Source organism: Lepidochelys kempii, chromosome 1, assembly GCF_965140265.1.
Source record: "Lepidochelys kempii isolate rLepKem1 chromosome 1, rLepKem1.hap2, whole genome shotgun sequence".
Lineage (NCBI taxonomy): Eukaryota > Metazoa > Chordata > Testudines > Cheloniidae > Lepidochelys > Lepidochelys kempii.
The window spans coordinates 57,349,529-57,373,275 of NC_133256.1; the positions used below are offsets into that span (position 1 = coordinate 57,349,529).

The 23,747-nt window shown below is 42.1% G+C and overlaps 2 protein-coding genes across 8 annotated transcripts in view; one reads left to right on the forward strand and one right to left on the reverse strand.

The window, feature by feature from the left end:
- LPAR6 (lysophosphatidic acid receptor 6) overlaps nucleotides 1–23,747 on the forward strand; it is an 80,399-nt gene that overhangs the window by 26,892 nt on the left and 29,760 nt on the right. The window lies entirely within an intron of this gene.
- Nucleotides 1–23,747, reverse strand: part of RB1 (RB transcriptional corepressor 1) — a 172,314-nt gene that overhangs the window by 20,446 nt on the left and 128,121 nt on the right. For all 6 annotated transcript variants that reach the window (XM_073343945.1, XM_073343935.1, XM_073343928.1 and 3 more), the window contains 2 exons: nucleotides 11,626–11,744; nucleotides 845–990 (listed from right to left, as the gene is read on the reverse strand). In XM_073343945.1, coding sequence (XP_073200046.1) covers nucleotides 845–990; nucleotides 11,626–11,744 — 265 coding nt within the window. The remainder of the gene's footprint in view (nucleotides 1–844; nucleotides 991–11,625; nucleotides 11,745–23,747) is intronic.

Below are 23,747 nucleotides of genomic sequence, written 5' to 3' on the forward strand. Positions count from 1 at the left end.
AGGCCACTGTTCAGAGTGCCTGCCTTTAACTGCTGTATCAGAGGATGAGAGACTTCTCTAGCAGGTAGAGTTTCTCTTTTAGCTCAAGTAGGGATGGTTCATGCTTTTAGCAAAGGAGATCCCAGATTCAGTCTCCAGTAATGACCCATGATGTCAGAAGTCATATGCCAGAAGACGACACATGCTAGAGATGATTTCCATTTGCTAAGCGTATGATCGGTCATTGTATTGCTGCTACACTGAAGGTTTCAATACACTGGCATTATTCATGACCATCACACATTAACAACAAAACCAACTTGGTAGATAAGGTTATTTCAGCGAGGGGGTTGGGATTTTCCTTGTCTTTGCTTGTATATTATGTCTGATGAGGTTAGTATGTGTCTGTATAGAACATGGGATATATGCGCCAATATTTCCTGTAGGTTGGTTTATAGGAATTTTCAATCCAAATTAACATTCTGGCAACTACACTTAATTAGACTAAATTTTGCAAGCACCATATTACAATAGCTCAAAGCCTAAACCAATGTGAGGCTGCACAAGCCTGCCTGCTTATAAATTAAATTTTACCTTTAGGCTACAATATGTGTAGAACACACGTATTAATCTATTGGTATTGTACTAAGACTTTCCTAATACTGAACTTGTTCAGAGTGCCTTAATGCTTTCCCTAATGAAAGAATGACATCTGATAGTTCGTACAGTGTTTTTATTACAGTTTCCTGATATATGTATTGACTTTCATTAAAACAAAGGATAGATGATGACAGGTTACTTTGCAGCTTCTACATATACATGTTCCACATATAAATGCTCTCTCTTGTTAACATGATCTACAAACCTTTTTTGTAAAATAGCGAAAGGGAGGTAGATTTCTGTGGTTTCTGAATTTGGGGTGCCAAAACAGGCTGAGCATCTATAATAGGAGTGGAGTTTAAAGACGCTGTGGATCCTTTCTTCTTAGGAGATCTCACAGGAGAAAGATACCTGCAAATACAGCATAAATAAAAATATTGAAATAAAAATAAAAATGACACTTCAAAATAGAAAACAAGTGAACAAAGGTATATACACAATACACATGCATACTTTTCCATTTCCCTTGCTAGAAGGGAAAAGCCTCCATTGAAACAAGTAATTTCTAAAATTGAGAACTGAAAATCAGAAGTATTGAAACTCATCCATATTTCTCCTCCACCTCAGGACCAGGGACTGGTGAAACTAGTATCTTTCCCAAAAGTCTAGAAAATCACAGTATATAAGAGGAGGTTACTTACCTGTAACGGGAGGTTCTTCAATATCTCTGGTCCCCACTGAGGGTTATGTGCATACACTATGTGCCCACAGCCAGAGCTTTTCAAAGTAGTGTTTCTTGGTGGTCCATGCATGTGCCCTTGTATTGCCTCGTGGTTTCACCCGAGGCAATAAGGGGCAGGGTGGACCAACTGCATCTCCAGTACTTTCTCCACTGCTGACCTACAGAGCTGCAGCACAGGGGAAGGAGGGGGTATTGGAATACAGATAGGGACGACAAATCTCAGCCCTGGTCTACACTAGGACTTTAGGTCGAATTTAGCAGCGTTAAATCGATGTAAACCTGCACCCGTCCACACAATGAAGCCCTTTATTTCGACTTAAAGGGCTCAAAATCGATTTCCTTACTCCACCCCTGACAAGTGGATTAGCGCTTAAGTCGACGTTGCCGGCTCGAATTTGGGGTACTGTGGACACAATTCGATGGTATTGGCCTCCGGGAGCTATCCCAGAGTGCTCCATTCTGACCGCTCTGGACAGCACTCTCAACTCAGATGCACTGGCCAGGTAGACAGGAAAAGAACCGCGAACTTTTAAATCTCATTTCCTGTTTGGCCAGCGCGGCAAGCTGCAGGTGACCATGCAGAGCTCATCAGCACAGGTGACCATGATGGAGTCCCAGAATCGCAAAAGAGCTCCAGCATGGACCGAACGGGAGGCACGGGATCTGATCGCTGTTTAGGGAGAGGAATCCGTGCTATCAGAACTCCGTTCCAGTTTTCGAAATGCCAAAACCTTTGTCAAAATCTCCCAGGGCATGAAGGACAGAGGCCATAACAGGGACCCGAAGCAGTGCCGCGTGAAACTGAAGGAGCTGAGGCAAGCCTACCAGAAAACCAGAGAGGCGAATGGCCGCTCCGGGTCAGAGCCCCAAACATGCCGCTTCTATGATGAGCTGCATGCCATTTTAGGGGGTTCAGCCACCACTACCCCAGCCGTGTTGTTTGACTCCTTCAATGGAGATGGAGGCAATACGGAAGCAGGTTTTGGGGACGAAGAAGATGATGATGATGATGAGGTTGTAGATAGCTCACAGCAAGCAAGCGGAGAAACCGGTTTTCCCGACAGCCAGGAACTGTTTCTCACCCTGGACCTGGAGCCAGTACCCTCTGAACCCACCCAAGGCTGCCTCCTGGACCCAGCAGGCGGAGAAGGGACCTCTGGTGAGTGTAGCAGCAGCGTGATGAGAGGAGGCAGGATTCAATGCTGAGGCTGCTGGAGGACCAAACCAGTATGCTCCAGTGTATGGTTGAGCTGCAGCAAAGGCAGCTGGAGCACAGACTGCCACTGCAGCCCCTGAGTAATCAACCGCCCTCCTCCCCAAGTTCCATAGCCTCCACACCCAGACGCCCGAATACGCAGTGGGGGGGCCTCCGGCCAACCAGCCACTCCGCCACAGAGGATTGCCCAAAAAACAGAAGGCTGGCATTCAATAAATTTTAAAGTTGTAAACTTTTAAAGTGCTGTGTGGCATTTTCCTTCCCTCCTCCACCACCCCTCCTGGGCTACCTTGGTAGTCATCCCCCTATTTGTGTGATGAATGAATAAAGAATGCATGAATGCGAAGCAACAATGACTTTATTGCCTCTGCAAGCGGTGATTGACGGGAGGAGGGGCAGGTGGTTAGCTTACAGGGAAGTAGAGTGAACCAAGGGGCGGGGGGTTTCATCAAGGAGAAACAAACAGAACTTTCACACCGTAGCCCGGCCAGTCACGAAACTGGTTTTCAAAGCTTCTCTGATGCGTACCGCGCCCTCCTGTGCTCTTCTAACCGCCCTGGTTTCTGGCTGCGCGTAACCAGCAGCCAGGCGATTTGCCTCAAGCTCCCACCCCGCCATAAACGTCTCCCCCTTACTCTCACAGATATTGTGGAGCACACAGCAAGCAGTAATAACAGTGGGAATATTGGTTTCGCTGAGGTCTAAGCGAGTCAGTAAACTGCGCCAGCGCGCCTGTAAACGTCCAAATGCACATTCTACCACCATTCTGCACTTGCTCAGCCTGTAGTTGAACAGCTCCTGACTACTGTCCAGGCTGCCTGTGTACGGCTTCATGAGCCAGGGCATTAAGGGGTAGGCTGGGTCCCCAAGGATACATATAGGCATTTCAACATTCCCAACAGTTATTTTCTGGTCTGGGAATAAAGTCCCTTCCTGCAGCTTTTGAAACAGACCAGAGTTCCTGAAGATGCGAGCGTCATGTACCTTTCCCGGCCATCCCACGTTGATGTTGGTGAAACGTCCCTTGTGATCCACCAGAGCTTGCAGCACTATTGAAAAGTACCCCTTACGGTTTAGGTACTCGCCGGCTTGGTGCTCCGGTGCCAAGATAGGGATATGGGTTCCGTCTATGGCCCCACCACAGTTAGGGAATCCCATTGCAGCAAAGCCATCCACTATGACCTGCACATTTCCCAGGGTCACTACCCTTGATATCAGCAGATCTTTGATTGCGTGGGCTACTTGCATCACAGCAGCCCCCACAGTAGATTTGCCCACTACAAATTGATTCCCAACTGACCGGTAGCTGTCTGGCTTTGCAAGTTTCCACAGGGCTATCGCCACTCGCTTCTCAACTGTGAGGGCTGCTCTCATCTTGGTATTCATGCGCCTCAGGGCAGGGGAAAGCAAGTCACAAAGTTCCATGAAAGTTCCCTACGCATGCGAAAGTTTCGCAGCCACTGGGAATCGTCCCAGACCTGCAACACTATGCGGTCCCATCAGTCTGTGCTTGTTTCCCGAGCCCAAAATCGGCGTTCCACAGCATGAACCTGCCCCATTAGCACCATGATGCATGCATTGGCAGGGCCCATGCTTTCAGAGAAATCTGTGTCCATGTCCTGATCACTCACGTGACCGCGCTGACGTCGCCTCCTCGCCCGGTATCGCTTTGCCAGGCTCTGGTGCTGCATATACTGCTGGATAATGTGTGTGGTGTTTAATGTGCTCCTAATTGCCAAAGTGAACTGAGCGGCCTCCATGCTTGCCTTGGTATGGCGTCCACACAGAAAAAAGGCGCGGAACGATTGTCTGCCGTTGCTCTGACGGAGGGAGGGGCGACTGACGACACGGCTTACAGGGTTGGCTTCAGGGAGTTAAAATCAACAAAGGGGGTGTCTTTACATCAAGGAGTATTTCAGGCAGGACTTCACGGAGGGTTCCAATAAGAAATGGTGCACCTAAGTTATTGTTCTTATTGGAACAAGGAGGTTAGCCTGGCCTCTGATTGATACATGGCTAGATTTACCTCGCTGCACCTTCTCTGTGAGTGACTGCAGTGTGACCTAGAGGAATGAGTCCCCTAGACAGGGGAGGGGGGGGAAGCAAATGAGTACAAAACAAATCTGGTCTATTTCTTGTTTTGATCCACTCCATCTATCTTTTACATCTTTGGCTGGCAGCAGACGGTGCAGAAGGACTGCATGCCATCCACATCTCATGGCTGCTTGGCAGAAGATGGTACAGTACGACTGCTAGCCATCCTCATCTCTTGCCTGCCTGGCAGAAGATGGTACAGTACGACTGCTAGCCATCCGTATCACCTGCCTGCTCACCACAAGACGGTTCAATAGGACTGACTGCAGGACTAAAGAGAATGACCTGGTCAAGTCACTCCAAATTTAGTCCCTGCGCCCATGTCTGCCCAGGCGCTCCCAGCCGACGTGGCCAGGAGCACCTCGGACACATACTGCACCGTCTGCTGCCAGAAGGCAATGGGTTGCTGCTACTGTGTAGCAAAGCCATACCGCGTCTGCCAGCACCCAGGAGTCATAGGGTGACGGTTACCTGAGCGGGCTCCATGCTTGCCATGGTATGGCGTCTGCACAGGTAACTCAGGAAAAAAGGCGCGAAACGATTGTCTGCCCTTGCTTTCACAGAGGGAGAGAGGGAACGGGGGCCTGACGATATGTACCCAGAACCACCCGCGACAATGTTTTAGCCCCATCAGGCATTGGGATCTCAACCCAGAATTCCAATGGGCAGCGGAGACTGCGGGAACTGTGGGATAGCTACCCACAATGCAACGCTCCGGAAGTCGACTCTAACCTTGGTACTGTGGAAGCGCTCCGCCGAGTTAATGCACTTAATGCACTTAGAGCATTTTCTGTGAGGACACACACACTCGAATATATAAAACCGATTTCTAAAAAACGACTTCTATAAATTCGACCTTATTCCGTAGTGTAGACATACCCTTAAAGAACTTCCAGTTACAGGTAAGTAACCTCTTCTTCTTCGAGTGATGGTCCCTATTGTATTTCACTGAGGGTGATTGATAAGCAATACCTAGATAGGAGGGTGATGCAAGGAAGATGGCAGAACCATATAACGGAGGATCATTGCGCCGAATGAGTCATCTGTCGCAGAATCGTGTACTAGAACATAGTGAGAGGAAAAGGTGTGTACGGAACTCCATGTGGCCGCCTTACATATGACCACAAGGGGCATGTTATGAAGCGCAGCTGCGATTGATGCTTACGTTCTTGTGCAATGGGCTTGTATCCCATTTGGTGGAGAGCGCCCAGACAACTGATAGCAGCACATAATGCACTCTGAGATGCACTTGGTCATTCCCTGGGTAGAAATGACCTGTCCTTTCATTCTCTCCACTATGGCAACAAATAGCCGAGGAGACTTCCAAAACAGCTTTCTCCTTTGTAGGTAAAATGACAAAGCCCTACACATATCGAAGGAATAAAGCTGCTGTTCCTCATTTGAGACATATTGTTTTGGAAAGCAGGTAGGCAGATGTATACGTTGGTTGAGGTGAAACTGGGAATCCACCTTTGGCAGAAACTTGGGATGCTGTCACAGTGAGACCTTGTGCTTATGGAATCTGTGAAGGGTGGGGGAGTTGCCATCATGGCTCCCAGCTCTCCAACCCTCCTCACTGAGGTAATGGCAACAAGGAAAGCAAAGAGGAGAGAGGGCAGGAGGACAGTGGTTTGAAGGGAGAGTTCATTAAAGAGGTAAGGACTAGGTTTAGGTCCCATTGGGGAGTTATAGGCTGAATGGGCGGTCAAGGGCAGGGTGAAAAACTAGGGAAATCCAACTTAGATGGAGCTACTATAAAATGGGTGCATAACTAGTTGGAAAACTCTTTCCACAGAGTAGTTGTCAAACATTCTGGGATGTATTAGCAGGTGTGTTGTAAGCAAGACACGAGAAGTAATTTTTCCGCTCTACTCTGTGATAATTAGGCCTCAACTGGAGTAGTGTGTCCAGTTCTGGGCACCACATTCAGGAAAGATGTGGACAAATTGGAGAAAGTCCAGAGAAGAGCAACAAAAATGATTAAATGTCTTGAAAGCATGACCTATGAGGGAAGATTGAAAAAACTGGGTTTGTTTAGTCTGGAGAAGAGAAGACTGAAAGGGGACATGGTAACAGCTTTAAAGTACATAAAAGGTTGTTACCAGGTGGAGGGAGAAAAGTTGTTCTCCTTAACCTCTGAGGATAGGACAAGAAACAATGGACTTAAATTACAGCAAAGGCAGTTTAGGTTGGACATTAGGAAAAACTCTCTGTCGGGGTGGTTAAATACTGGAATAAATTGCCTAGGGGGGCTGTGGATTCTCCATCACTGGAGATTTTTAAGAGCAGGTTAAACAAACACCTGTCAGCGATGGTCTAGATAATACTTAGTCCTGCCACGTAGGCCTCTTCCAATCCTACGATTCTATGAAAAATTGAATGCCCTTCCACTGAATGATGGAAAGCATTGATGGCAACTGCATGCACTCTGATAGAACTGAAAGCGAGTCCCCAGATTTTCAGGTGGAGGAAATAGTCCAAGAGCACGGAGATGCCCACAGCTTCAGGGGCAAGACCTTGCTGTTGGGTCCAGGAGGTAAAAAGTGCCCATTTGGCCTGACAGGATCACCTTGCAGAGTCCTTCTAGGTACCTTATTGAGGTCAGAACATGTAGGGATAAAGTGAGACAGGCTAAAAGTCAAGTAGAGTTGGACCTTGCAAAGGGAATTAAAACCAATAGTAAAAGGTTCTATAGCCATATAAATAAGAAGGAAAAAAAAAGAAGTGGGACTGCTAAACACTGAGGACGGAGTGGAGGTCAAGGATAATCTCGGCATGGCCCAATATCTAAACAAATACTTTGCCTCAGTCTTTAATAAGACTAAAAAGAGGATCTTAGGGATTATGGTAGCATGACAAATGGGAATGAGGATATGGAGGTAGATATTACAATATCTGAGGTAGAAGAGAAACTCAAACAGCTTAATGGGATTAAATCGGGGGGCCCAGATAATCTTCATCCAAGAATATTAAAGGAATTGGCACATGAAATTGCAAGCCCATTAGCAAGAATTTTTAATGAATCTGTAAACTTAGGGTTGTACCGTATGATTGAGAATTGCTAACATAGTTCCTATTTTTAAGAAAGAGAAAAAAAGTGATCCGGGTAACTATAGACCTGTTAGTTTGACATCTGTAGTATGCAAGGTCTTGGAAAAAATTTTGAAGGAGACGGTAGTTAAGGACATTGAAGTCAATGGTAAATGGGACAAAATACAACATGGTTTTACAAAAGGTAGATCGTGCCAAACCAACCTGATCTCCTTCTTTGAGAAAGTAATAGATTTTTTAGACAAAGGAAACGCAGTGGATCTAATTTACCTAGATTTCAGTAAGGCGTTTGATACCATGCCACATGGGGAATTATTAGTGAAATTGGATAAGATGGGGATCAATAGGAAAACTGAAAGGTGGATAAGGAATTGGTTAAAGGGGAGACTACAACGGGTCCTACTGAAAGGTGAACTGTCAGGCTGGAGGGAGGTTACCAGTGGAGTTCCTCAAGGATCAGGTTTTGGGACCAATCTTATTTAATCTTTTTATTACTGACCCCGGCACAAAAAGTGGGATTGTGCTAATAAAGTCTGCGGATGATACAAAGCTGGGATGTATTGCCAATTTAGAGAAGGACAGGGATATCCTACAGGAGGATATGGATGACCTTGTAAACTGGAGTAATAGTAATAGCATGAAATTTAATAGTGAGAAGTGTAAGGTCATGCATTTAGGGATTAATAACAAGAATTTTAGTTATAAGTTGGGGATGCATCAATTAGAAGTAACGAAGGAGGAGAAGGACCTTGGAGTATTGGTTGATCATAAGATGACTATAAGCCGCCAATGTGATAAGGCCGTGAAAAAAGCTAATGCGGTCTTGGGATGCATCAGGAGAGGTATTTCCAGTAGGGATAAGGAGGTTTTAGTACCATTATACAAGGCACTGGTGAGACCTCACCTGGAATACTGTGTGCAGTCCTGGTCTCCCATGTTTAAGAAGGATGAATTCAAACTGGAACAGGTACAGAGGAGGGCTACTAGGATGATCCGAGGAATGGAAAACTTGTCTTATGAAAGGAGACGCAAGGAGCTTGGCTTGTTTAGCCTAACTAAAAGAAGGTTGAGGGGAGATATGATTGCTCTCTATAAATATATCAGAGGGATAAATACCGGAGAGGGAGAGGAATTATTTAAGCTCAGTACCAATGTGGACACAAGAACAAATGGATATAAACTGGCCACCAGGAAATTTAGACTAGAAAGTAGACAAAGGTTTCTAACCATCAGAGGAGTGAAGTTTTGGAACAGCCTTCCAAGGGAAGCAGTGGGGGCAAAAGATCTATCTAGCTTTAAGATTAAACTCAATAAGTTTATGGAGGAGATGGCATGATGGGATAACATGGTTTTGGTAATTAAATATTCATGGTAAATAGGCCCAATGGAGATGGGGTGGGATCTGAGTTACTACAGAGAATTCTTTCATAGAATCATAGATTATCAGGGTTGGAAGGGACCCCAGAAGGTCATCTACTCCAACCCCCTGCTCGAAGCAGGACCAATTCCCAGTTAAATCATCCCAGCCAGGGCTTTGTCAAGCCTGACCTTAAAAACCTCTAAGGAAGGAGATTCAACCACCTCCCTAGGTAACGCATTCCAGTGTTTCACCACCCTCTTAGTGAAAAAGTTTTTCCTAATATCCAATCTAAACCTCCCCCACTGCAACTTGAGACCATTACTCCTCGTTCTGTCATCTGCTACCATTGAGAACAGTCTAGAGCCATCCTCTTTGGAACCCCCTTTCAGGTAGTTGAAAGCAGCTATCAAATCCCCCCTCATTCTTCTCTTCTGCAGGCTAAACAATCCCAGCTCCCTCAGCCTCTCCTCATAACTCATGTGTTCCAGTCCCCTAATCATTTTTGTTGCCCTTCGCTGGACTCTCTCCAATTTATCCACATCCTTTCCTGGGTATCTGGCTGATGAATCTTGCCCATATGCTCAGGGTTTAGCTGATCGCCATATTTGGGGTCGGGAAGGAATTTTCCTCCAGGGCAGATTGGAAGAGGCCCTGGAGGTTTTTCGCCTTCCTCTGTAGCATGGGGCATGGATCACTTGCTGGAGGATTCTCTCCTCCTTGAAGTCTTTAAACCAATATTTGAGGACTTCAATAGCACAGACATAGGTGAGAGGCTTTTTGCAAGAGTGGTGGGTGAAATTCTGTGGCCTGCGTTCTGCAGGAGGTCAGACTAGATGATCATAATGGTCCCTTCTGACCTAAATATCTATGAATCTAGTACTGCCAGTGAGCATTCTCATGCTAATTGAGATGTCCGTGCAAAAACCATGATGTCAGGTGTAATGTCCATGGATCTGGATACCTTAGTCTGCCATTGTCTAGTGTCAGCAATTCTGGAAAAGTATGGAGCAGGAATGGAAGTAGTTTTGACATGTGGAGGAGAAGAAGGAACCAGAATTGGCAAGGCCAGAATGGAGTAATCAGAATGGCCATCACCATCTCCCGCTAGAGTTTGCGGAGGATGTGAGGTTGGAGTGGTAGGAGGGGGAAGGCATAGTTCGTCCAGAATGACCAATTGTCGACCAGAGCATTGCTGAGTGCGTGGGCACAAGTCCTCCCCTAGTAAGTGCACCGAAACATGCAGAGACATTTGTCATACCAGGATGAACAGTTTGTGAGGTCCCGAAGCGTTTGATATCTGGTCTATTGATGGGACCAGAACCGGTAAAGGCATCTGTCTCAGGACCAACAATTCATAGGACGTCAGCAGAGTCGAAGCATGAGGTGTATGTGGATCCGGCGCGCAGTGTGGCCTCTTATTTCTCATGTACCTTGGCGCGCGTAGCTCCTATGTGGCTGGAACTCATGGACAGTTCAGTGTCCTGGGATTTAGAGGAAAATTTACTGCCATGCTAATGAGCATGTTTCTGTGGCTCATGGCTAGGAACCAATGCAGGATCGTTAGTACTAGTACTGACGGATCTGTATGGAGGCTCCGCAATAGAAGGAGCGCTCTTGGATTGCTCAGGCCAATGTACAGGTGGGTACCCCAGCCAGGATCCATTTTTGGCCCACGACTACCTCCAGGAGGTGCTTCTTGAGGTGGAGAGCTCAGCCTTCTCGTGTATGGGCAGGGAAGGAGAGGCAGATGCTGCACCTGGAGGCAATGTGGGCTTCCTCCAAACAGTACAAACAGCTTTGGTGTTCATCGCTGGTGGAGAACGAGCGAGGGCAGGAAGCACAGACTTTGAATACCGGCATAATCCAGTAAGCAGACCCAGGTGTGGGTGGCGGTGAGAAGGAACTGGAGATATGGTCAGTCTGACCCGCCTTTAATGGCCTCGGGCAAAACCTCAAGGCAATAAAAAGGTGCATGCGCGGACCACCAAGCAACACTACTTTGAAAAGCTCTGGCTCCAGGAGCTTGGCACATGAGCATAACCCTCAGTGAAATACAATAGGGACCATCATTCGAAGAAGAAACAAAACTACTCTCTGCTCTGCCAAATTGTTGGCTGCAGGCATTTTCCTTCCTCTGGCACAGTTGGGAATGGAGATTACTTCTGCTACCCCACTTGCCTGTAGGGCCAGTGAGGAGCAGAGCAAGGGAGTTGGGAAGAAGTGTTGGTTGTGGCATTGAGTAGCAGCTGTATTCACACACTCTGGCTTATGGCATCACAAACCTTTTTGAAAATATGGGCATATTAAGAAGTTTTGTCAATGTATTTAAGTAAAAAGAGTATATCTATCCCTACACAGATGAAGTCATGCCATGTAACATAACAGTTTTCAGGGAAATCCTGGTAAACAGAAATGACATTAGAAGTATAAGTTTGATGGAGTTTGAGAAAAAATATTTTAAAATTTTTTGAGGATGGCTTGTTTTTTGTATGAGTCCTAACGTATACAAATAAATAATTATATAATATTGTGGAAGAAATTAACTCCACACAGCACTAAACTCCAAGCATGCACTTTACTTACAGATCTGCTGCAGTGTGATTATGCTGGAGAGGCAAGTTAAGAGTGCAGGTGGGCTCAGGTTGATCAACTTGGCCTTCTCGTTCCTTCGATTGCTTAATAAGATCAAATAGAGACGAATCCTAAAAAAGAAAATCATAGTAACAGAACATTAGCAAAGGAAACTGACTATTTGACAAGAGTCACACCAACAATTGGGGCACTGCTCAAGTGCTCTGTGTTTTTGTTTATTTCTAGTGTTCACTCTGCACCCTTCCTCTGGCAACGGCTTCAGTTAGCCAGTTCAAGGACATTCTGCCTCCTCCATAACCCTCAGTTAGGATTTGAAAAGGCCAGTGTGATGGACCTGTGCTCCTCCTTTTTTGACTGGTCCTGTTCCAGTTCGAGTGCTGCCTGGCTTACTACAGCTGCTATGTGTTAAATACAGAAAGACTCAAGAGCATCAGGTTGCAGTTCAAAGGCACTTAAGATCTCCTTTTGGATTTTAGGTTGATTACTGGTACTTTTGGATAAAGAGGAAGGAGGAAGTCTGAACCCTGCTAAGACAAAGATAACGGAGAGGTGATGGGGAAAGGCAGTGGGAGGAGGGTACAAGTGAAGTGGAGAAGACGGTTGAAGCAAGAATCTCACACTTATCATCAATAGCAGAACCTCAGGTTCCTCTCAGCTTATCTGTGAAGTGTCGGTAGAACTATATAGAAATGCATGAAAAACATTCTTGCTTCACACCATAGCAATAAACTAGTCTTCAAAATTCAGAAGTGCTGGATTTTTTGTCTATGTCTACTTCAGCAGGGGGCTCCTGCTTAGCAATAATACTCTTTCAATAATGTGAAACCAAAACCCAGCCACCAATATCAAGTCAGGAATAATGGGGAGAAGAGAGATGTATCTATTTATGTGGTGTTAAGCTTTGTATCAGTAGTGAAAAGGCATTATTAATCAGTTAGTAAACCGTGGTAGATATGGATGAGCAAAAAGTAGGAAGTCAGCATTTTCCTTCCCCTAGTGTGAAGCAGAGGGCATCAACACTGATGGACCCAAAATTTTACAAATACTGAATGTGTTGCTTGTCTGTTCAAGGTCCATCAAATTCTATGGATGAATGTGTTACTTATAAATATACATGAAAAGACTGCAAATGCATTTAAATAGCAAAATTGACAAAGGAATGTGTAATGTGAACACAGCACTGATCTGTAGGTTCACAAGCAAATGTAAAGTAAACTGGTCATCCAAGTTGCACCAGTCTGGCATAAAGGCAAAAAAACTTCAAAGACTGGTATTCAATTTTTTTCCTACAGCTCTATTATTCTGAATGGGAATTGCAATGTTGCAAACTCTTGAGATTGTATTGTAAATCTCAAGATATTTGGGGGGTTTTCTCAAGCCCTAACACCTGGAGTCAGGTGACCCCAATAGAAACTCAATTTTCATTTAAAGAAAAAAAAAAAGAAGATTCTAGTCCTCATGGTTGTGGAGAAGAGTTTGAAAACATGAATCCTGCAGGTTCAAAAACCAGAAGACAAATAAAAAGAACACAACATTTGTTTTTCTTACAATCTCATGATTTCCAGGCCATGATTTTTGGCAATTCCGGCACTGTCTAAGGCACAGTAGAAAAATTATGTACAGTTACTGGCTCACGACCACAGTTATTTCTCAGTTATACAAGTACCTGCAGGCCAATCAGGTGATGCGGGCTGGTTTGCCTGACTTTTCTCAGTAACTACAAGTATTTACATGACTATGATTTGCTTGCCTATTACACCTTTAGAACTCCCACACATGTCCAAACAGACAACTGTTACCTCAGCTTCTCACTCTCCCACCTACTTCATACCCCAGTTCCTCTCAACAGTCCCTCCTGCTGTCAATGCTGCTCCTGTCTCCTGAAGAAGGCTATGCCCCCTTCCTTGAGCAATTAGTCATTCATTTTTCAAGCTTCCACTCTTCCCTTGACATGATAACAGATCCACTAGCCAAGGGGGATGGGAGATTCCTGTACCCATTCAATTCAGATTTTAAGTATCTATGATGAGGAAAATATTCTTGAGGAAAAAGGAGTAAGAAAAATGTATTAAGGCAAACAGCTGGTCTGGGGGTGGAGAGGTGTGAGAGATGGAAGGAAAACAAAAAAGAGGAAGACCAAATTTCAGCATAATGAGAGAGTGTCTAGTGGTTAAGCACATGAACAGCAGTTCTGGGTTCTTTCCGAGTAGGCTGCTTTTCTCCTAGTTTTCCATCCCTTTAAACATGTTTGAGAGATTTTAATTGACTTTGGTTATAGACAGACTTAAGTTATGTATTTGCCTTTGTTTTTCTCTATTTTCAAAAAATGAAATATATTTATCAAATTTTTTCTTTGGGGAATCTGATCTCTTGAATGCTAACTTTCTGCCTAGAATAATTTTTTGAGCCAAGATATGAGCCACTGAATACAGGGGTTGATAGTGCGAGCACTGAGACTTAATTAGAGTACAGTAATGCTCTAAAAATAGAAACTTTTCTTGAATGTGGAAAAACTGAGGTCATTATCCACAAGTTCCAGTTGGAGTAATCAGTGCTTTAAAAAAAAAACTTTGTACCCAAAACTCAGTTTATCTATTGATAAGGTTTATCTAAGTGACTTTTGTTTGTAAAGTAACTTTACTCACATTATCTGAGATGTTATATTGCTTCTCAAATGTTTTAAACAGTATTTCAGATCAGTAGCCTCTCCCCTCCATGAATACTCTTCACATGAACAGTTTTAGTGCACGCATTTTAAAATGCTCAAGTAAATTTATTACTCAAGAATCTGACTGATGTCACTGGACACAAGCATAGTACAAATTCAGATAACAAAATAATAACATTGCATTTCTTTTGAGGATCTTAAAGTGCTAAGATAGGTAACACTGCCCCATTTTATTGAGGTGGAAATGGAAACATGATCTAGTACCACTAACTTGTCCAAGGAGACACAGCAATCCAGGACAGAGTCAGGAATAGAGCCAAAGTTTGATTCTCAGTTGTCCTCCCCTGGCTCTAACCATTAGACCATGCTGCCATGGTAATACCACTTTACTGAGTTTTAAGAAATAAGTTTAACATATGCACCCAGCCAAAATTCAAATATCTTTTAAGCATCAATAGCTTTCTGAACCAGATATACACAATTCAGAATTGCATTCGTGAGGACTAGGTGCTTGTTTTGGTTTCAGAGTCCACCAATTACAACAACAATGCTTAATCTTCTTTTAGGTACTTTGTCAAAGAAATCAAATATTTTTGAGTCTTTGTGAGGCTCAGAGTAAGAACAACTAAATCTGTGAGATCTTTCACCTTAACAAAAAAGTTTCTAATTCTTTAGGTACTACTTTTATCTTTGTTTTAGATTTCTTAACATTTAAATAATTTCCTAACACAGTTTCAAGCTTTGACTCCATAATGCATCTTAGTACTATGGCTATTGCTAAACTATCTGAAATATATATAGTCTAACCAAACTTTTAAGCAACAAAAAATAATTATGAAATTGGTAAATTAAATCAGATATTTTAATATTAAGAAGTTATGAAATCTTTGGAAAATATTCAATAATTGGATGTGTTCCTTTAATCCAAAGCAAGAATAGATCTGAAATTAACAGCTTTAAAAAGAAGCTGCAAGAACTTGCTTCTAGCTACCGCTTTGTATTCACTCTGCCAAAGGTAGAAATCCCTGTGGCAGTTGTAACGATTTAGAGCAGTGGTGGGCAACCTACGGCTCATCAGCGTAATCCATTGGTGGGCCACGAGAGAGTTCGTTTACATTGACCGTCTGCAGACATGGCCACTCGCAGCTCTCAGTGGCCATGGTTCACCGTTCCCAGACAACGGGAGCTGCAGGAAGTGGCGCAGGCCAGCTGCCACTTCCCGCAGCTCTGATTGGCCAGGAACGGCGAACCATGGCCACTGAATGCTGCGGTTGGCCATGCCTGCAGACGGTTGATGTAAACAAACTGTCTTGCGGCTGCCAGAGGATCACCCTGACGGGTTGCATGAGGCCCGCAGGTTGCCCAGCACTGGTAGAAGCTTCACTTTCATTTGCAAAGGCACTTCTAAAAGCCTAACAAAACCACTAGCATTCAGAATGGTGAAATAATTTAGTCCTGCCAAAACAAAATCCTGACTAACCCAATGATAACTTAATTCTCCAAACCTAAACCGCATATCCCATAAAAGAACTGAGATTAAGGACCATAATTTCCAACCGACTGGGTAAACCTTATCACGGTTCCATTGATTTAATAGGTCTACCAATCTTCAATCCTAGTTTAGTGACTCTACACACAGTTGGGAGTGAATAGAAGTTGGATACATGCAAAATAGGACCCTATTTGGGCTTGCTTTCTGTATGGTTTCAGGCAAAGGAACAGTAACAAAAACATTGTTGAAGATTTCACTCAGATGTCAATACAGTGTGATTTGTTTTAATTCTTTAACTCAAAATGTTCATATTGCTTGTTTATTTAACAGTACAGGGGGTTTTGTACTTTACTGATGTATTGGAATACTACTATACCTTGATCTCCACTCTTTAACATTAACTTCAAAAACAGAATATCACCATAAAGCTGTGTGGGAGCCTGTCCTATAAAGAATTTTAATTCATTAGGCTAGAAGCTAGGACCGTGGCAGATGGGTTAAGAAAAAACATGAGACAAAGAAGCAGAAGAATATAATAATTATGATTGCTCATTAACTCACACTAGATGAGAGAAGTCTTTTTCATGAGATTTTTTTTAATTCCAAATACCAGTATCATATATTTGTTATTCAAAAGTGAAAAATGACTAATTTGCGCTACATCCCCAGTTTAACTCCAGCAGAGCAATACCTACTTTTACCAGTGCTGAATCTGGCTGCATGTAACTTTTCATTAACCGCCTTGCTTTTCCCAAATGTGAATACAGAATTGCTAAACTAGACTTGAAGATTGGCAGGCATGTTAAACCAATGACACCATGGTAAGTGCTGTCTATTTGGTAAGTATGTAAGCACTAAATACAATTCATTTTTCAGTTATTTTCAAGCATCAGAAACTGTACTAGACATCTCACACAAACAATAAAATATGATCAGCATCCCGAACAGCTTACAGCCTAAATTCAATATGGCACTAGAAGTAAAGGTCAAACAACAAAGGAAGGAGACAACACCTATCAGAGAATGTTGTAATACAGAAATTGTTCTTGTTTCACTTGTTTCCTTTTCTTCACATTTATGTCTTGTAGGTGAGATAAAAGAGTGATTTTTAGGGTGGATATAAAGAAAGGAAGATTGATGAAGAGATCTGGAGACAGCATTCCAAGTACAATGGGAACTACAGAAGCAAGAGGCTCAAATTCATAGTTGTCCTATGTGATTTTTAGCAGCTAGACTCATGCAAAGGGGCTGTAGGGAGGTATAATCATCACCTCACCATTTCTTAGGAATAGCCGTAGAACTGGGGGGTGGGCCAGAGGAGGAGAAAACAGCTTGGGAACAAGAGGTGGTTAGCCGGGCTGTTATGTCAAGACAGTTCTGCACCATTGAACAGAGGCCACTGCAACAGGGTGCAATCTGCCCTCGCCTACACTGGGGACGCCAGCAGCTACTGAACAAGGGAATGTGCAAGGTGCACCTTGCATGTATCTAGCCTGAAAACATTTGAGAAACAAGGAGACAAAAGGTCAGCAGCATTAGCACAGTGAAGCCAAACATTTGTAGGCAGCAAATTGATGAGAAAAGTCAGAGTTGCTACAACTAGCAAAACTGGATCTATAAAATACTGTAAAAAGAAAAGGAGTACTTGTGGCACCTTAGAGATTAACCAATTTATCTGAGCATGAGCTTTCGTGAGCTACAGCTCACTTCATCGGATGCATCCAATGAAGTGAGCTGTAGCTCACGAAAGCTCATGCTCAAATAAATTGGTTAGTCTCTAAGGTGCCACAAGTACTCCTTTTCTTTTTGCGAATACAGACTAACACGGCTGTTACTCTGAAACCTGTCATAAAATACTGTGTGCTTTTCCTGGGAAATCCAAACTCATTTCACTAGCCACCTTGCAAACCATTTTTTTGCACATTTAAACTTTAACCACAAAGGTATGTTGTAGACCTTTAATGCAAGGAGAGTGACTTTAGTTCTAAGTGGTATACACTAATGTGGCTAGCTCAAAGATATTAAGCAAACAGGTGATAACATTCTGCAAACAACTTAGATAAGGACTCCGCTGCCCTGTAGCTCTCTACATGTAAGCCAACCTACATGAATAACTAAAAGAAAAGCAATGGTCAGTTGTGGCTCTTTCTAAACTAGTTTGCCCTGACTAAAATCCAAGTCCCAAATACCTTTTTAAAAAACAATTTCAAGCTAACATAGATGCATCAATTGTGTGTTTAACCTAACTGTGTTAAACCTGTTTTTAAAAGCCATTCAAGACCGCTTCTGAACATGTTCTAATAAATGGCTTGGAATGACCCCATAGCAGTTATGTAGAAGTTTTTCTGTGTAGGACTCAACACATTTTATAAATAGTCTTTAGCACAAATAAAAATCATTCCCAGGAACTAAAGGGTTAATATTCAGTGCCTACGATTAAATGGAACTCAAAAAAAATAGATGTGTTCCCACTATCATCAGAGAGAAATGTCTGTATCTGAAATAATTAGATATGTTGTCTGGATATCCACAGTATTTACACTTCAGTATGACTGTACAATATTTGTGCAAGCCTCATGCAGCGTTGCTTTCTTCTTTAAATTAAAGCCAACAGGCCCCAGACTTCAGAAGAAACCACATCAGTTCTTATCAGTAGTTTCTCAAAGCAAAAAATCCAGCTCAGAAAATCCACAGAAGTTTGAGAACCTCCAGTTGGCAGGTACCTTTAAAAATGCTATTTTTCTTTAAAGGGACAAGGTGGATGAGCTAATATCTTTTATTGAATCAACTTCTCTTGGTGAAAAAGAGCTCTGCATAAGCTCGAAAGCGTGTCTCTCTCACCCACAGAAGTTGGTCCAATAAAAGATATTACCTCACCTACCTTGTGTCTCTCTAATATACTAGGACTGACCTGGCTACAACAACACTGCATGGAACATTTTTCTTTAAAACAGCAGAGAGTATATATATCTTCTTAAGTGAGTGAATGAACTAAATTAATACACAAATATTGGTTACCTTGAAGGCATGCAAAACAATTAAATATTATTTTATAAGTAATGACCTATTTAAATTGGATATTTGTTCATATAATTCTAATTAGCTTCACCTTTCAGGAAGACATTAGGAAAAATGCCTGCAAATAATTAAACATTGTCATTCTGAATTATTTGATAAATGAAGAGGAGAGCATGGTAATTCCAAAGCTGTGGAATGTTGCAGTACAACTGTGCCATAACGGATCCTATTGTTTATAGCTGAACTTTATCCCATTTTAGTCTCCCCTTAGCTCGTTATAAATTTGATCCAGCTATTAACAAATTTCACTAGTTGCCTGAATAGTACGATGTCTATGATGCTGAATTTAAAAGCCAAAAATGTTCAAATACGGAGGCCTAAAGTTAAACTCTGAAACGAAAATAGCCTGATTTTCGGAAGTGCCAAGTACTTGTGAATCCTACTGAAGCTCCAGGTGCTTAGCGTCTTTGGAATTTTGGCCACTTCTATTCAGGTGCCCAAATATGGATTTAGGAGTCTGATTTTAGCTTATCCAAGTTGGTAAATTTTGACCATAAGGAAGAGAGAAAACAGAGTTATTGTAATTGTGGTTTCTGAAGATATCACATTAGATTCCCCACTTTTGCATTTATCCTCCTGAGTAAACTCGTCAGAAACTTACCAATGAAATAATGATTCATCAAGTCCAAAATGTTTTGCAAAGTTATTCCTTCTTGTGTTACTAGCACTATCTTCTAATTATCAAAATTGCATTTTTAAAAATCTGCTAATATGCTTTTTATGTTGTTTACTTTTGGCATTTCATTCAATCTGGACAAAGAAAATAGACAAGTCAGTTTCAGTTTTGTTTCTTTCCAGATGTCATGCACTAGCACATGGTAATTGCATTTGGGTTTAAAAACTAAAGGGAAATGCTCACATCCACACAAAAAATTGTTTGTAATTAGCCTGTCTGAAGATATCCCAGAAATATTTCCAATGAATTTTTTTTTTAAAAAATAGTTTTTACAAATCCTCCTCCTTTTTTGGCCTAAATTGAGTTGTCAGTGTGCCCATAAAGAGAGACCGTCAACTTGATATTTTATTGTAATTGACTAAGTTAAAAAGTGCATTTCTGGATGTAGCACTTTTTAAACAGCATGTCCTAAAAAGAGTTAATACCTTTATAGGCTCTTTTGTTCCTTGCTGTTTTTAAATGGGGATGGGCGAAAAGGCACAGACCTGCAAGTAAAACCACCACACTTGGTTCTCCTCCCTTCACTCCTTCCTCTGTGCAAACACATGCCTGCTACCTCAGGTGACCAGATGTCCTGTTTTTATAGGGACAGTCCCGTTTTTTTGGACTTTTTCTTATGTAGGCGCCTATTACCCCCCACCCCCGTCCCATTTTTTCCACAGTTGCTATCTGGTCACCTTACTGCTACCCCTTCAATTTTCAGTTTCAGTAACACTGCTACTAACAATCAAATATTGCAGCACTTGGAAAAGACCATGTGATTTCCCCTGAAAGTAATGAATAAGTGATATGAAACTGAAAAAACAGAATATATCCTTTTTTCTTCTAATCTCTTTCAGTTATAGATAGCATAGGTTCTACCTGTAAAAAAAAACCAAAAAAAAAACCATCATTTTCAACTGGCAATGTAATTTTCAATACAGCTGATTGAAACTAGGAACTTCTGTTCCATGGGAAATACTGACATTTCAAAATTAATTTTCATTCCAAATAAGAACAGAACCAAAAAATTTCTGTGAACAAATACAATAAAAAATGTTTGGGATCAACTGAAATGTCCAATTCTTGACTTTTTGTATTTTTATTTTATAATATAAAATTTCAAAATGAAAAGTAGTTTCAAAATAAAAAAAATCAAAACACTGTTTGACCATATGAAAAATGCTTTTCTTCAATTTTTTTCTTAACAAACTTTCATCCCATGGAAGGTTTAGATTTCGATGAAATGGCATTTTCTGATGGAAAAGCTTTGTCAGAAAATTTTCAACCAACTCTAGTTTTCAAGTTTACAATGTCCTTTTTAATACTGTCAAACTAAAAGGATACTGATTAGTGTTTTTAAAAAGCCATGATTTTGATAAAATCCCATCAACACTGTGCCTCAGTACAATATATATGTTGTAATTATGATGTTTTTACATGCAATTGTGTCAAACTCGGTCAGTACTGTTTACATTCCACTGAATAAGAAGGTCATGGGTGTGGGCTTTAAGACTTGCATGTTTTGGAAGTGTTCATCTCACTTAGTAAAAGATCTTTAACACTGGAGAAGCCTCTTTTTAACCTTTCATTGTAGTATCCCAAAACCCAGAGTATAAAATTCTCAAAATGAGTAGGGAATACTGTGTAAAGAGCTCTGTGAATGTAAGGAATACAGAGAGTAAATCCTTACTATTTGAAATGGGACAATACATTTTAGATAAGTTGTAAAGTATATATTTCTGTTAATCCTATTTTTCAGTTGTGTTCTATTTTGATATTTTCCTGCCACAAATGTGGTGTCCAATACTGATGATCAACATACAGAGATGACATCCACATGCAGTAACAGGTAGAACTCTTGTCTCATAGAAAGTAAGTTTGGCAAAAGTAACTTCACATCTTTCCTGTATACATGAAACTTTTATCATTTGTTTCCAGGATTTAAAGATCCTATTACCAAAGTTACTACTAACTCTATATTCAAACAAAATCTCTCAAAAACCTTAAAGTTAACAGTGAAACCTAAATAAATCTAAAATACATAGATAACCTAATATTGTGTGGAGGATATTTAGATATTTATATTTTTCTCCAAATACTCCAAGAATTTTAAATAACTGGACGAGCAGCAAATGAAACCCAAGATGACCTTCAAATTTCAACATGCAATGCCACTGGCAAGTGGTAAGGAAAAACAGACAATTTCCAAATTGACTCAATTTCAGGTATATGTAATAAAAATATTCTTCACTTCTGCATATTCCAACACCTCACCATCTCAAAGCAAAATAGGCAAATAGCCACAAGATATGAAATGAAGTGAAACTCCTTTGAAATGAAGTGGCAGGGAAATTACTTTAGGTTTCAAGTGGAGTTGTGTTCTTTTTATTTCCAAGTGTATATAGAGTGTCTAGTTCTGCTTTCAGTTATACCGGTATACATCATGAGTAACCCCACTGAAGTCAATGGAAAAAGTGTGTAAAATTGATACAAAATTATAATCAGGGCAGAATAGTTAGTTATTAAAAACCTATTTCTGTATTTTTCAGAACCCAGAGCACTCCTTGTGGGCTCTGAAGGAGGAGGTGTATGTGTACATGCTCAGTGAGGACGGCCAGGAGGAACTGTGGTCACCAGTGCGCTGTATCCTTTCTAGAAAATGCTAAAAATAGCATCCCTGATACTATCACGGCAAACCTGGTGGCTGAACTTTGTGACTTTGTCCTCACCCACAACTATTTCAGATTTGGGGACAATTTATACCTTCAAGTCAGCGGGACTGCCATGGGTACCCGCATGGCCCCACAGTATGCCAACATTTTTATGGCTGACTTAGAACAACGCTTCCTCAGCTCTCGTCCCCTAATGCTCCAATCTACTTGCGCTACATCATCATTTGGACCCATGGGACGGAGGCCCTTGTGGAATTTCACCAGGATTTCAACAATTTCCACCCCACCATCAACCTCAGCCTGGACCAATCCACACAAGAGATCCACTTCCTAGACACTGCAGTGATAAGAAGCGATGGTCACATAAAAACCACCCTATACCGGAAACCTACTGACCACTATACTTACCTACATGCCTCCAGCTTTCATCCAGAGCAGATCACACCATCCATTGTCTACAGCCAAGCTTTAAGATACAATTGCATTTGCTCCAATCGCTCAGACGGAGACAAACACCTACAGAATCTCTATCAAGAGTTCTTAAAACTACAATACCCACCTGGTGAAGTGAAGAAACAGATTGACAGAGGCAAAAGGGTACCCAGAAGTCACCTACTACAAGGCAGGCCCAACAAAGAAAGTAACAGAACACCACCAGCCGTCACCTTCAGCCCCCAACAAAAACCTCTCCAGCGCATCATCAAAGATCTACAACCTATCCTGAAGGACAATCCCTCACTCTCGGAGACCTTGGGAGACAGGCCAGTCCTCGTTTACAGATGGCTCCCCAACCTGAAGCAAATACTCATCAGCAACTACACACCACACAACAAAAACAACCCAGGAATCAAACCCTGCAACAAACCCTGGTGCCAACTCTGTCCGCATATCTATTCAAGAGACACCAATATAGGAGCTAACCACATCAGCCACAACATCAGGGGCTCATTCACTTGCACATCTATCAATGTGATATATGCCATCATGTGCCAGCAATGCCCCTCTACCATGTACATTGGCCAAACCGGACAGTGTCTACGCAAAAGAATAAATGGACACAAATCTGACATCAGGAATTATAATATTCAAAAACCAGTAGGAGAACACTTCAACCTTCCTGGTCACTCAACAACAGACCTAAAAATGGCAATTCTTCAGCAAAAAAAACTTCAAAAACAGACTCCAACGTGAAACTGCAGAACTGGAATTAATTTGCAAACTGGACACCATCAAATTAGGCCTGAATAAAGACTGGGAGTGGATGGGTCATTATAAAACCTCATTTCCCCATACTATTACTCACACCTTCTTGTCAACTGTTTGAAATGGGCCACTCATTACCACTACAAAAGTGATTTTTCCTCCCTTGGTATATCCTACTGTTAAGTGAATTGTCTCATTAGACTGACCTCCCACTTGGTATGGCAACTCCCATCTTTTCATGGGCTGTGTATTTATACCTGCTACTGTATTTTCCACATCATGCATCTGATGAAGTGGGTTCTAGCCCACGAAAGCTTATGCCCAAATAAATTTGTTAGTGTC